The sequence below is a fragment of the Phoenix dactylifera genome, chromosome 13 (assembly GCF_051530095.1).
Source record: "Phoenix dactylifera cultivar Ajwa chromosome 13, Ajwa_hap1_PhDact_Kaust_v1.1, whole genome shotgun sequence".
NCBI lineage: Eukaryota > Viridiplantae > Streptophyta > Magnoliopsida > Arecales > Arecaceae > Phoenix > Phoenix dactylifera.
In genome coordinates this window covers 21,433,206-21,447,015 of record NC_143202.1, presented here as the reverse complement: position 1 = coordinate 21,447,015, position 13,810 = coordinate 21,433,206, and the positions used below count along the sequence as shown (strand labels likewise).

Here is a 13,810-nt window from a genome sequence, read left to right as displayed (position 1 = left end):
TCCACCTTTCCGTCTGCGCCTCTTTTCCGTTTGAAAATCCACTTACACCCTATGGGTTTAAATCCTTCGGATGGGTCAACCAATGTCCATACATCATTGACCTTCATGGACTCCATTTCAGATTCCATGGCTCCAAGCCATTTATCAGAGTCAGACCTTTGCATAGCATCCATATAGGTGACGGGATCCTCATCGTTCTCATCGAGACCAATGGGATCATCGTCCCGGACAAGAAAACCATAGTATCTATCCGGTTGATGCGGTACTCCACCGGATCGCCTAACAGGTGCAACCTTAATGGGTTCTAAGTTTGATCCAATCAAATCAGTCTCTAACGGTTCAGTTCTAGTTGTCTGATCCTCTACCTGTTGAACTTCATCAAGCTCAACCTTAGAGCTGTTCGTTCTTTCACCAAGAAATTTCTTCTCCAAGAAGACAGCTCTATTGCTGACGAACAACCTTTGTTCATTAGCCTGGTAGAAATAATACCCTTTGGTTTCTTTTGGGTAGCCGACAAAAAGACATTCTTCCGACCTAGCTTCTAGTTTGTCTGCTTTCAAACGACGGACGTAGGCTGGAGACCCCCAAACTTTAAGGTGAGAGAGTACAGGCTTTAGACCGGTCCATATCTCATATGGAGTTTTAGTCACATATTTACTGGGAACTCTATTAAGAATATAACAAGCGGTCTCAAGTGCATAACCCCAAAATGATAAGGGCAAAACTGTAAACCCCATCATGGACCGGACCATGTCCAACAGAGTCCGATTTCTCCTTTCAGATACACCATTATGCTGCGGTGTTCCGGGAGGGGTCCACTGAGAGAGAATCCCATTCTCCTCCAGATATGTCAAGAAATCACTGGAGAGGTATTTACCACCTCAATCAGATCGAAATATCTTAATACACTATCCAGTTTGTTTCTCTACTTCATTACGGTATAATTTGAACATTTCAAATGATTCATACTTGTGTTTCATAAGAAACACATACCCATACCGAGATAGGTCGTCGGTAAATGTAATGAAATAGCTGTATCCACCTCTTGCACTAGTGCTCATAGGTCCACATACATCCGAATGTACAAGACCTAATACAGCACCGGCTCGTATACCTTTTCCAGTAAAAGGCGACTTGGTCATCTTTCCAAGAAGACAAGACTCACAGGTAGGTAATGACTCACAATCATTAATATTTAAAATATCCAGTGAGGCCAACCTGTTGATCCTGTTCTTGTTAATATGACCTAGCCTACAATGCCAAAGGTAGATATCAGAGACATCATCAGATCTAGGGCGTTTACTTGTAGTGTACATTACACTAACAGGTTGTGACAATACATAAATGCCATTGTTTAATCGTCCATTGATTACTGTAACACCATTCATAATGATATCACAATAATCCTTCTTTATACAAATTTCATAACCGTTTAAGGCCAAATGACCAACGGAAATGACATTCATTAAGAAACTAGGACAATAGTGACATTCACCAAGGACAATTATGTGAGAATTTGAAACAATTTGAATATTACCTAATGCAAGAACTGGAACAGTTCTTCCATCTCCAACATTTAGGAATTTCTCATTGTTACCGAAATTCTCAATGACTTGCAGTCCTTTCAACGTATTACAGATATTAAAAGGACTCCCGGTATCCAATACCCAAGTCATCATATCACATACAGAGAAATTATAAGGTGTTATCATATAACCACCTTGACCGGCAACTCTTTGCTGATTTCTCTCATTAGCACTCGAGTTAGCCTGATTCTTAATCAAAGGTCTAGTCGGCTCATCACTATCCAATAGTGATTGGGGGAACTTATAAGAGGACATTTTTGCATAAAGGACAAAACCATGGCCTTATTAGTAAATGAATCAATTAATCTAAAGACATGGATTTTAGTCTAAAGATCCTCCCACTATTTTATATGAATCAGGAGCCTCTACCTCTAATCCGAAGAATTACTCTTAATTCTTTAGTGGGCACTAGAATCCAATAGGCTATACCTGGGCCCGGCTTTGGTCGGTATCAACCCAAATACACCTAAAGGTAGGTTCATAACAAATTGTTTCAACTAAACAACTTCTAGTGATTATTTTGCCCTAGGAAGCACTTCAGCAGGCGTATATCGACACTACTGAAAGTCCCGGTTAGGTCCAACCATTAACATGTAGTAATCAATGCAAACTATCTAATAGATGGTCAAGCCCGACTTTGGCCGGTATCCAACCGGACCACCCATTCCAATAGTTGCAACTGACTCATCATTATTGTATGACAATTTCAATGGCCGATACGCACCAGTGCGCGCACGCGCCTCCAATGTATATAGACGCATTGGACTCATTATCACACAACTAATGGAAGGCTATGACGTGGTCATCTCCATTAACCATATCATTTTATGGACCTAATAATTTAGAGGATTTTTATAATAAAAAACTGACTCAATCCAAATCCTCCCACTGACTTCATAAGTCAGGTATCATAGGAAATAGATTCAAGTCAGTGCACCTGAATCAGTCCAACTGATTTTCTTACAGGCATGGGTTAATTAGAGTCAATCAGAGATCTGATCAAAAGAGATTCACCAAGATGGCCAGGTAAGTGAGATCAACGGAAGGGTATGCCATTAACTTGACTGGACCGAAACCCAGCAAGTAGCTCCCAATTAAAAATCTACTGATTACAGTTGCCTTTGACACCAACTGGTTTATCAATTTCAATTCAATCAATATCATAACTCAAGCTCAACCACGAAGCCTAAATCAACATCCATTTGGTCTAATCAAAGACATGGACTTGATCAACTACAACTATTGCAAAGATCAAGAGTAATCTTGACCCAATCTAAGAAACAACTTTAATTAGATTAGGTCAACTACTCTACCAAGTTTGATTTCAATCATTGAGTCCAAATCAATTGGATTTGATTTAGCTAACCCATTACCCCATGAATTATGCAATGTTTTAGACGTTCAAATCACATTTAAAGTCTAGGATCTATATCATTACTCAATTCATAATTAAGTATATTGCATTATTCATATCTTATCTTTGTTTTGCATGCTCCATAACTTTAAATCCTTAAAACACTTTTAAGATTCAAGTTAATCATGCAAACAAACATGTTCATTCATCATATGAATAACATAATGAAATAATATAATCAGTTTACATCATATGTAAAAGATTACATCTTGCATAGATATTTGATATCACAAAGAACCTGGACGGGCTCTGATACCACTGATGGTGTGCGTGCAGAGGGCTAAGCATGAATTTTAGAAAATTTTTATGCGGAAAGAACGGGTTAAACATTTTAACCCAAAACATGCTTGATATTTTAACTCTGGTACCAGTCGAAGACAGTCTTCAACTGCACATCGCATGTGGCGCGGGCTCAGTCCCAATACATAGGGTGACACCCGCGTGTGCCTATCAAAGCACTTATCATATGAGCCCCCAGGTGGAGAGCCACGCTTCGTCACACTATCATGCGTGAGAGTTCCCGGGAATCGGATAGTTTCCACTAATCCTTTGCTTTGACACTAAATATCACAAAGCCCTCAGATCCCGAGGATTGTATGATTCAAATAAATATGCATAAATCACAACTCCTTGTGATTTGAAGATTGAGATCATATCTCAATCATAAAAGAGATCAGATCTCTTACCTTTAGAAGGAGGTTCCTTCAAGGATGCTTCGCAGCCGCACAAGCGTCCGGCCTCGATGACTCGTCCGCGCGAAGCTCCGGAATGATCAGCTTCCCGGGGAGTGCTAGCTCGCAGGAAGGCAGAAGGTTGGCTGAAAGGGAGAAGAAGGAAGAAGATGGACCTTCACAGCTCAAGAACTCCTTCTTGGGCTTTCACCTTCAGAACTACTATCTCCTCTCACTCTCTTTCTCTGGTGCTCTTCATGTGTATAGAAGAAGGAAGAGGGGTGGCCTATTTATAGGCCAAGAAGAGGGTGAGGTGTCCTGTGAGGTGTCCTGCCAGGACATATATCACACATGCAAGAAAAAGAGTTGTCCTGCTCCACGTGTCACGCATGCAAAGGGGTGAGGTGGCCTGGAGGGCGATATCATGGATGACCTCATGAGGTAGATGAGGTAGTCCATAGATTTCTTTTATGGATTCCAATGTAGGAAAAGAATTGATAACATTTTATATACCGTAGTTTCAGGCTATAGATCAAGCCAAAGGAAGGGCTCTACGTTGATTTTAGTAAAAGGTGCTTTAGATGCACGTGGTTCCAAGTTAATGCCAGATAAAAAGGATTTCGGTTATAGTTTTCCATGGATGATATCAGGAGGAGTGTGAGGTGTCCAGGCCTGCCACATGTCACACATGCAAGCAAAAGAGGTATCCTGCTCCGCCACGTGTCACGCATGCAAGCGAAAGAGGTGTTCTGCTCCGCCACGTGTCACGCATGCAAGCAAAAGAGGTGTCCTGCTCCGCCACGTGTCACGCATGCAAAGAGGTGTGGTGGCCTGGAGGACGATCGGGATGTGGGTCCCACATACAGTATGTGGGTCCCACCTAAGCAGGACATGGGTCCCACATACAGTATGTGGGTCCCACCTAGGCAGGACGTGGGTCCCACATACAGTATGTGGGTCCCATATAGGGAAGGAAGTCCTAGTCATACTAGGATCATAATTGATTTTAATCCAATTTGACTCAAGCCAAATCTGATTTGGTTGGGGGCAAATTAGACATTTTCACCAAACCAATTTTGGTGTTAATTACGGTTTTACCAATTTCAAATCATATTTGAATTTGGTCAAGCCCAATCTCTATTACTCAATCAAATTGAGTCTAATCAGTGATCCAATCACCAATTAACTTCTCCAAGCAACAATTGTTTAGGGCAATCAGTCAATCACATTGACTGTTTTACCTCTAGACGATTCTCAATCGTCAATCAGCCATTTGATCAATCCAGAAACTTCTAAGCGTGTGACCTCACAGGTTCAAACCTAAACCGGTAGTACAAGAACACTTCCTGCACTAATCGAAGTAACCATCTAGCAATGGGACCCGACGACCGGATAGGCCGAATAGATGCAAAGCAACATTCTAGAACCTATGGACTATGGTTACCGCATAATTCATCCTCTTGACCAAAAAATGCCCAGGATGGGTTTAGAGTCTGTCTACCCTAAAACGATCCATCCGAAAATATGTTTCAATTCAATAAGTCAAGTGATAGAGATTTGACTTTCCCTGGCCAGGGTACTACTTAATTAAAAACACAAGGCATTCACCCTTATTTCTAAGGGAGGTCAATCCCATCTTGATCTGCAACTGACTACCACAAGTACTTGACTGGACCCAGAAACCTTCCGTCGCTGGATTAGAAATCCAGATAGTCTGGCACCAAAGTACAATGAGTTGCTTGCAAGCCACCGGTTGCAATCTTCGATCTAAAGGATACATATACCCATATCCACTCGGAACAACTCTTGACAAGAGAGAGTCCGTCAATTGGTCACGTTCAGTGAACGTACACTACCATTCACCTGTATATCATACTAGTATCTCTATACTCTTTGGTTTGGAAGACAACTAACAAATATGATACACAATGACCCACGCCCGATAATACTATCGTCCTATTAAAAAATAAATCATATGGTCATGAACATTTAAGGACCTATGTGACAAAATTATATTTCGTTACACAAAGCAGTCCTAAGGACTTCATCACATCGGAGTTTGTGAAGATGTTCTGGTGATGAATAAATACCATGTTATTTATAATTGATTCAAATACATTTACAATCAACAATTGATTGAATTTAGGACACAATTCCCAACAACCGGAAGGAAATCAGTACGAAATATACTTTTAAGTCAGTACAAGCCACGTGCCGCTCGTACCAAGGCGTGTACTGATCCTTATTGAGGTGTACCAAGATAAAAATTGAGAAAAATGATTAGGAAGCTATTTTGGTACAGTGGTGTACCATACCATACCGTACCGTACCAAATTGATAAGGTACCGATACGATACCCGTTACTGGGATTGCAGACCTTGGTTATCACCAATCAATTTTGGAAGGACTTCTTTCTTTCACGGTGTAAAGTTGAATATGAGTACGGGGCATCGTTCTCTGAGAAATGATGGAATTGAGGTCTTCATCTGATGCTCGGAAAATTAACTATGATGCTTAATTAGTTCTAGCAGAAGAAATGGGTACATTAACTTCTATTAATTGAATGATGGCTCAATAGCATCTATCAAATAGCTACAAAAGATCATGTCATTCAAGAAAGCATATCAACCTGCACACCTTTCATCGCTCATCAATATTACTCCTATGGATTTTTGGTTGTGCACCACATGGATCAAGCTTTGTGCATGCTACAACTCAATGACAACTTTAATGGTGGCTGAGGCCAAAATCGAATAGCGTGCGGACAAATATTGGACTAAAGGTGAGCTTGAAGAGTATAGTTAGGCTTTTCGTCATCTAGATTCTTATAAACAACTATCCATTAACATTCATCCTTTTAAAAACTATTATGTTAGTTTAGCGGAGAATATGGTGTTGTTGCTTATTGGCTTGAACTTCTCATCTGGGTTCATGGTACATCCGATTTTCTATTCTCGCACATAAAGAATAAACTGCATGGGTGATCATTTGTTCCTCTCGATGCCGCTTGCAGGGATTCCTTCTAGTGAAAAAAACTAAATTTTTACCATAGACCATTGCGGACTGGAGGTTCCTTAGGTGGAATATCTGGGTGTTAATTAAGGTTGTAACAACCCAGGACCTCATCCAAAAGAACTAGTTGAAATGTATTATTTGGGTTCTTTGATTCTGTATAAGTATCCAAGATCTACCCAGCGAATAACCAATATGGGACTAAACACACGCCCGCACGGGTTCTTATATACTCCCCCCATTTAAGCCATGTTGTTCTTGTGAGGCTAAAGATTCGAATCCATTCAAATCTAATCACAAGCACCACGATCGGCCCGTGGTCAGCCCCAAAGAATCTGTGCTGCAATGTCTTATAGTCCATATAGATTATAGATCAGGTCCGCTCTGATACCATTTGTAACAACCCAGAGCCTCGCCTAAAAAGGCTAGCCAGAGGTATTATTTAGATTCTTTGATCCTGTATAAGCATCTAAGATCTATCTAGCAAATAACCGATATAGAACTAAATACATGCCCGCACGAGTCCTCACAGAGGTCCTTGTTTAATGGGCCAATTTACCACTTCAAGCTGTAAAATGGGAACCTTATCAGGTAATACATGAGAAGTTTATGGAGTGCACTTTTAGCTAGTTTTAAAGGCATAATTGAGAATGAAGATGCAAAAATTATACAATGTTTTTTCTAGCTTTCCATACTTTGGTGTTTGGGCTTGTTTTCCTGGAAGGAGCCCATCAGAGTAAAAAGACCATTTCCACAACAGCAATATATGAAAATGTTGTGAATGAATTGATTGAAAATCTTGGCTTGGCTTTAGAGAAATACCATGTGAAATTTGATGTGATCCATCAAAAAAGAAATTAGCGAATGCTACGAGCTTTAACATTATCCAAATCATGTTATATGTGTTTGTAATTTGTTCCTTTTTTTCATGTCATCAGCAAAACCTGCAATAAAATGATGGATGACTACAGCTAAGACTAACCATGACAAGTTATTGCAGCTATTTGTAAAAGATAGGGCAGCAGGATCAATTGTTAGAACTTGAAACTGCAGAGAAGAGAGATGCTGATGGGCTAGGTCAGAAAGTGTAGACCTTATGGACAACATTGACAATATTGATCATATGATGTCTCAAAATGAACTTATTCTGGAGGAATTTAATAATACAATCAATGATACCACTCAACCAGCAATTTCATTTGAAGGAGAATCCCAAGCACCTTCCTTATCTGCAATATCATCAAAAGATAAGAAAGGAAACGATTTAAGATTTGATGAAGAGTATGAAGTAATAAAGAAGGCAATTTATGATGTTGCTGCTGCAATCGAGGGTGGTCGAGATTCAAAAGGTGAAGTTTTTGTTCATTTAGTGAAAATTGGACTTTGTCTGCAAGTATAAGGCTTGACCTTTTGAATGTACATGGGCAGGGAAGGCCAAGAAGAGAGAATAGAAGATAGAAGTGTCTCAAAGAACAGGGCTGGATATCCCATCTTGTATACGAAATGTTGGGCAGGTGAAGTTAGTAGTGCGTATTAAAGCCAGTATTCTGATGAGGTGTAGTATAATGTCCATAAGCCCAATGTTGTTATTTTGCTTGAGACTTATCTTACTGGGGAATTCGTTTGGGAGTTCTCAGATCAATTGGTGATGATTAGAAATTCAGTATCATTCTTGAGGGTTTCCTCTGGCAAGATTCTAGCTCTTTAGGACTCCACAACTTGGGGATGGTTATTGTTGTTTATGTCTCTTAGTCTGTGATTTGTGTAACAGTTGCTAATTTATCTTCTTTGGCTTGTCTCTTTTGAGGTTTTTATGCAAGCACAGGGATGGATGATCAAAGCTGCCATATGGAGTGACATGATTCAAATCTTAGGTGGTTGATTCATCGCTTTCATGCCTGTGGATATGAATGTTATATGTATTGCAGAAAAGAGAAGAGATGACCTTTTTTATCTGGATCATAACACGGTATGGGTTCAAGGGTTTATTCCTTCCGAATGGATTATTTGATACACGTTCTTAGATCCAGCATTCACTTGGTGTGATCATGCCTATGGTTTTATATAATGGCACGCCGGCCCAAGATTTAGGACAAACACTAAAGAAACAAAAAAAGAAGAAAAAAGACGCTAGAAAAAAAATTTAGAAAAAAGAAAAAATATTTTATTAAAAATTGAGCTATATTAAAAAGCTTTCTTTCACATCTCATTAAAGAAGATATCTCTTATTTTCTTTCTTTCTCTTTTTCCATACCACACCAAAGGAGATGCCAAAGGTTCCTTTAAATAGAACATAAAAAACTAAAAAATATTTTACAAAAAATAACTAAGTAGAATAAAAAATATTTAGTTTAAAAAAAACTAAATAGAATAAAATTAAAAATAGAATTTTAGCATAAACGAGCAGGGAGCTCACGCACCATAAGTAACAAAAATTTTGGCTGCTACACAATTGAGTAGTGAGATACTCTGACAACTTCCTAGCAGTTTTATGAGACCGTTGGCCATGGAGCATGAGGCTATGTTTTATTTTTTTTGATATAATATGATTTATACTGATCTCGCATGAGTATGGCTAATAAAATTTTAAAAAAAAAACAAAGAACGAGGGGAGCAGTCTCGTAATTTTTCTAAAAAATTCTATCTGATAAAAAAAAAGTTAGAAAAAAAAAGGGGAGGAGGAACAGTAACGCAGGTGCCCCTGTGTGGATATGTCAGCAACGCAGGTGCACTTTGCTCTGGCAGGAAGGTGGGACCCTCTTGGTCCTGGGGCTTGCACTTCTATTTGCTGGTTTGGTGTCTTGATGATAATAATGGGAATGGTGAGACTCCTGTTGAGTGGTATGATTGTTATCAGTGATGAGCCACTGTAGGTGAACTCTTTTTCTTTTTTTTCTTTTCTGGTTTATGCTGTCTTTGGCATGGATGTGTTCTGAATTTTATTTAATTCTATTTGTTCTTCTCTCTAAATGAAAATTTTGCTGAGTGTTATGCTACCCTTGAAATGCTTTTATTTATTTATTTATTTATTTATTTATTTATTTATGAGCATTTCATATATTATGAGTATGAATACATCCAATAAAATCAGAAAACAACAAGTCACGAAATGCTCTAAATAACTCTTCCTTCTCAGCCCACATGGTGTCCTCGGAGTGGCAGACCGTATAAGCAACCATCCAGTCCACGGCCCTGTTAGCCTCTCTAAATACATGCCTAGCCTAAAATGCCACTCTGTCTCTCACTATTGCCTAAATGTCCCAAAGCAAGGAGGGTCCCCCTCCACCACCGCATGGGCCTCCTTCGATTTAATTGATCACGGTGGCCGAGTTATCCTCCAATATAATCGAGCTAGCCTTAGCACTCGATGCACATGCACAGGCCGACCCAAGCTGCCCGCAGCTCTGCTTCAGAAACTGAGGTGTCAAAGATTTGGTAGCCATCATCCTAGAGTTCGGGCCCCTAATGACAAATCCAGCACCTCTCCTCCGGCCTCCATCCAATACGAAACCATCATAGTTGACTTTGAGGAAACTTAGAGATGGAGGCTCCTAGGTGAAAAACACTATATGAAGTGCTGTCTGAGTAGAATGGGGGCCCTAGGTGTTCCGAGTTGTCAAAAGCCCATGAGCTAAGCCAGCATAAATGATCTCTACTGCCTGAGCCCGGGCGCGCTCCACAACTAGCCTCGGGGATGGACTGTGCTCGCCAAATGTCTTAGCATTCTTTGCCAGCCAAATCTGGCAAGCTGTGCAGGTCACTCCAACGGCCATCCGACGCATCTGAGGGATGCTAGACCACCGGCGGATCACCTGTAGGAATAGATTCCTTTGACTCCAAGAATACTGCAGAACCTTAATAAGCCTCCAGCCCTCACTCGCCCACACGCATTGGAACAACATGTGATCCACCGTCTCGCCCACACGAGACTCCGAACATTAGGAGAAATGCTCAATCCTCGTTTGCTCAGCACCGACCTTGTCGATATGTGCTCTCACTTCAGCAAAATTGGTTTTCGCCGACGCTTTTTTGCTGACGCTTTATACAAGCATCGGCAGTTTCCTTTGTAGTGCTTAAAAAGCCCGACTCTTTTAAAAAGCGTCGGCAATATATGACGCTAATTAGCGTCGTTGTATTGTACAACCTAAGACGACGCGTATTCGCGTTGTCGAAAACCTAATTCTAAATAAAACCTAGCAGCCGCCCCCCTTTTCCCCCATCCTCGATCGATATCAAGCCCTAGCCGACCCTAGCTCCTCCCTCCTCCACCTCCACGCTCTCCAAAACCTAGGGTTTCCTGAGCGCCGACCCTTGTCCCCTCCTCCTCCCTCCTCTTCGGTGGCGGTGGTCCAGCATTCGGCATCCTCCGCACCCTCTCCTCCAACCGCTTCTCCCGACGAATCTCCGGCCGAAGGTATGGAAGATATTTTTCTTGTTCCATTCTAATTTCGTAGTTTTGATTTCGTGATAGCGTTATAATCTCTAAATGTTTTGATTAACTTGGTGAAATATGGTGTTGGTAAAATGAAGAATAAAGAAAATGAGCAATAATCAGCATTTTATGACTTTTGTATTCAGTTTTGGTCTACATGCCTCTGTTTTTCTGACTCTCTGTTTTGGATTGAACAATTATGAAGTTTGACTAGTATAAATACAGTTGCTTAAAATATAAGAAAGGATGGGAAGGGAGCCTTTATTTTGATATAAAGTATTAAATACTAATTACGAATTAAGGTAAGAGCAGTATAAATCGAATATATACCCTATAGATCCATGAGTTTGTATTAGTGATTCTCATAGTTTATCCACATTTTCTGAGTCCTTCGAAATGTTCTTCCTTATTTTAGCATTTATAAATTGCATGATCCTCATGAACTGTTAACATGAAGATTAGTGTCCTTGCTTTCTGACTTGAAGCAGCAAGAGCATTAGATTGTTAACAAAGTTTTCAAACTTGGTGCTGATTTGATTGAAGTAAGAAATCTCTACATGAGAGCTTTCAACTTACCACGATTGACCAATGAAAGAAAGTAAAAATAACGCAGCCACCTTAGTTTGATTGAAATATTGTTGTCAAAATGTGGCTTGACACTGAAGATATAAACTAGTGATAGAATGAAATAAAGTGCACTAATTCTGGAGATTATAATTTCTAATCAAACAATGTGACATGTACTAAATCTATAAAAATGGACTTGAATCTATGTCAATAATATATTATGGTGTAGCTTTTCCCACCTCTTTCCTATCCTTGTGCATCTTTTTTCCCTGCCAACATGCAATTTCTCTTACTACTGCATCAAGACTTTCTTAAGTGGTAGTGCTTCTCTTTTCTTAAATCTTTTCCATATTTTGACATCTAAAACTTGCACCTCTGGATTATGAAACTTATACCACTAACAACACTACAAAAAGAAGAAGCAAAACCGACTCTTGAATGTCGACGCTATGGAAAAGCGTCGGCAAAGTTGGTTGGCTCAAGTACTTTTGCCGACGCTTGTTAGAAGCGTCGGCAAATTAAAGGAATCCACGACGCTTAAAAGCGTCGTCATAGTCCTCAATTCCAAATGATGCTCGGAAGCGTGGGAACTGGTTATAGGGCGACGCTATTACGCGTCATTCTTCTTTCAGACCTACAACGACGGTTAAAAGCGTCGGGATAATACGACGCTTATAAGCGTCGATATTAGACGACACGTATAAGCATCGTCGATGGCGAGCACACCACCCTAACCTAGCGACCGACCCCGATCGAGCCCTTATTTCTCCTCTCCGGCGCTGCTCGAGCAGTCCCTGCAGTCCCAACAGCCATGTGAGCACCAGCAGCACGAGTCAGGATCTCAGCACGAGCCTCCTGCTGATTGTCCGGAGGATGAGCTCCGGATCCAGGGTAATTCGATTTAAAGTTCATATTTTATGTTCATATTTGTCTTCAACTTTTTAAGACTTTTTAATTTGAATAGATGGACAAGGGACAGTGAGGACGAGACGGGGACCCACTCAAGCAAAGGATGTGTGGAAGCTTCCTCCGGGTGAGAAGATCATCATCCGATGCAACGAATTGGGGCAGCCCATCAATAGAGCTGGAAGTCTTCTATCAAGCTTTTTAGGATTGGTTGCACGCAAGGGTCAGCTGTGTCCGCTCAACTATACGAAGTGGAATGACATGCTTCCTTCGTATAAGGTTGAGCTTCTTAGACTCATACAGGTAATGAATTGAATTTGTTCTTTTTAATTTGACACCTTCTGTATGTTAATTTGCTTACTACCATAATTTTACTTTTGAGGTTTAATATTATTATAACATTCTGTATCTTGTTGTAGGGTAAGTTTGTACTCCCTCCAGAGAGCCATGATTGGGTGCTAAAGTTCCTCAACCGCAAATAAAAAGAATATAAAGCAAAATTGAAGACGGACTTCAAGCGCGAGGGTATGACAGAGGAGGAGGTTGCTCGTGTGACTCCTCCTGATGTATACCCTCAGCAGTGGAGGGAGCTTGTTCACTACTGATTTTCTGAAAGAGTGTTGTTTCAATATCTTATATTATCTTTATTATTAATATAGATTGCAAATATATATATTGAATCATATTATACTGTGTGCTTTTATTTTGTCAGACATATTCCAATATTGGTAGAGCTGCACGAGCATCTCAAGCAGTTCCTAATACTTCAGGCTCGAAGAGTTATGCGAGACGTAGAAATAAATTTGTAAGTTCTTTTGAAACTATTTGAAACTTTACTAACATATAGCACGTATCATAATATATAGTTTGCCAATATACTTTCCGTATATATAGATAGTAGAGCATGGAAGGAAGCCTGGTGAGGTAGAGTTTTATAAGATGACCCACACCCATCGAGATGGCAGCATTGTCTGGGACGAGTCGAGTGATATAGTTGTATGTATTCATTTTTTATTTGATCACAATTTTTTTTATCAATTTTACTTCTTTTAAAATATTAATGTGATTGTTTTTTTTTCTGAGAGAGATATAGGAAAGAGCTACAAATCTTATTTCAGAGCGTGTCGGGGAGTCATCATCATCCGACACGGCCAGTCGCGTCGAGGCTCAAGTCTATGCTGAATTGATGGGTCCAGAACGTTATGATCGCGTGAGGGGTTAC

The 13,810-nt window shown here is 40.1% G+C and overlaps 1 protein-coding gene across 1 annotated transcript; it reads left to right on the top strand.

The window, feature by feature from the left end:
- Positions 1-7,779: 7,779 nt before the first annotated feature.
- LOC149751469 (uncharacterized) lies at positions 7,780-13,198 on the top strand. Its single transcript, XM_089926904.1, has 4 exons — positions 7,780-8,076; positions 12,474-12,573; positions 12,647-12,891; positions 13,008-13,198. Exons 1-4 carry the CDS (start codon positions 7,780-7,782, stop codon positions 13,068-13,070), a joined length of 705 nt encoding a protein of 234 aa, XP_089783030.1. The 3' UTR covers positions 13,071-13,198.
- The last annotated feature ends 612 nt before the right edge of the window (positions 13,199-13,810 follow it).

Coding starts and splice junctions, on each gene's coding strand:
- LOC149751469 (XM_089926904.1), top strand. CDS start 7,780: ATGGACAACATTGACAATATTGATCATATGATGTCTCAAAATGAACTT. Junction 12,574..12,646: donor GGATGAGCTCCGGATCCAGG/GTAATTCGATTT, acceptor TAATTTGAATAG/ATGGACAAGGGACAGTGAGG. Junction 12,892..13,007: donor AGCTTCTTAGACTCATACAG/GTAATGAATTGA, acceptor ATCTTGTTGTAG/GGTAAGTTTGTACTCCCTCC.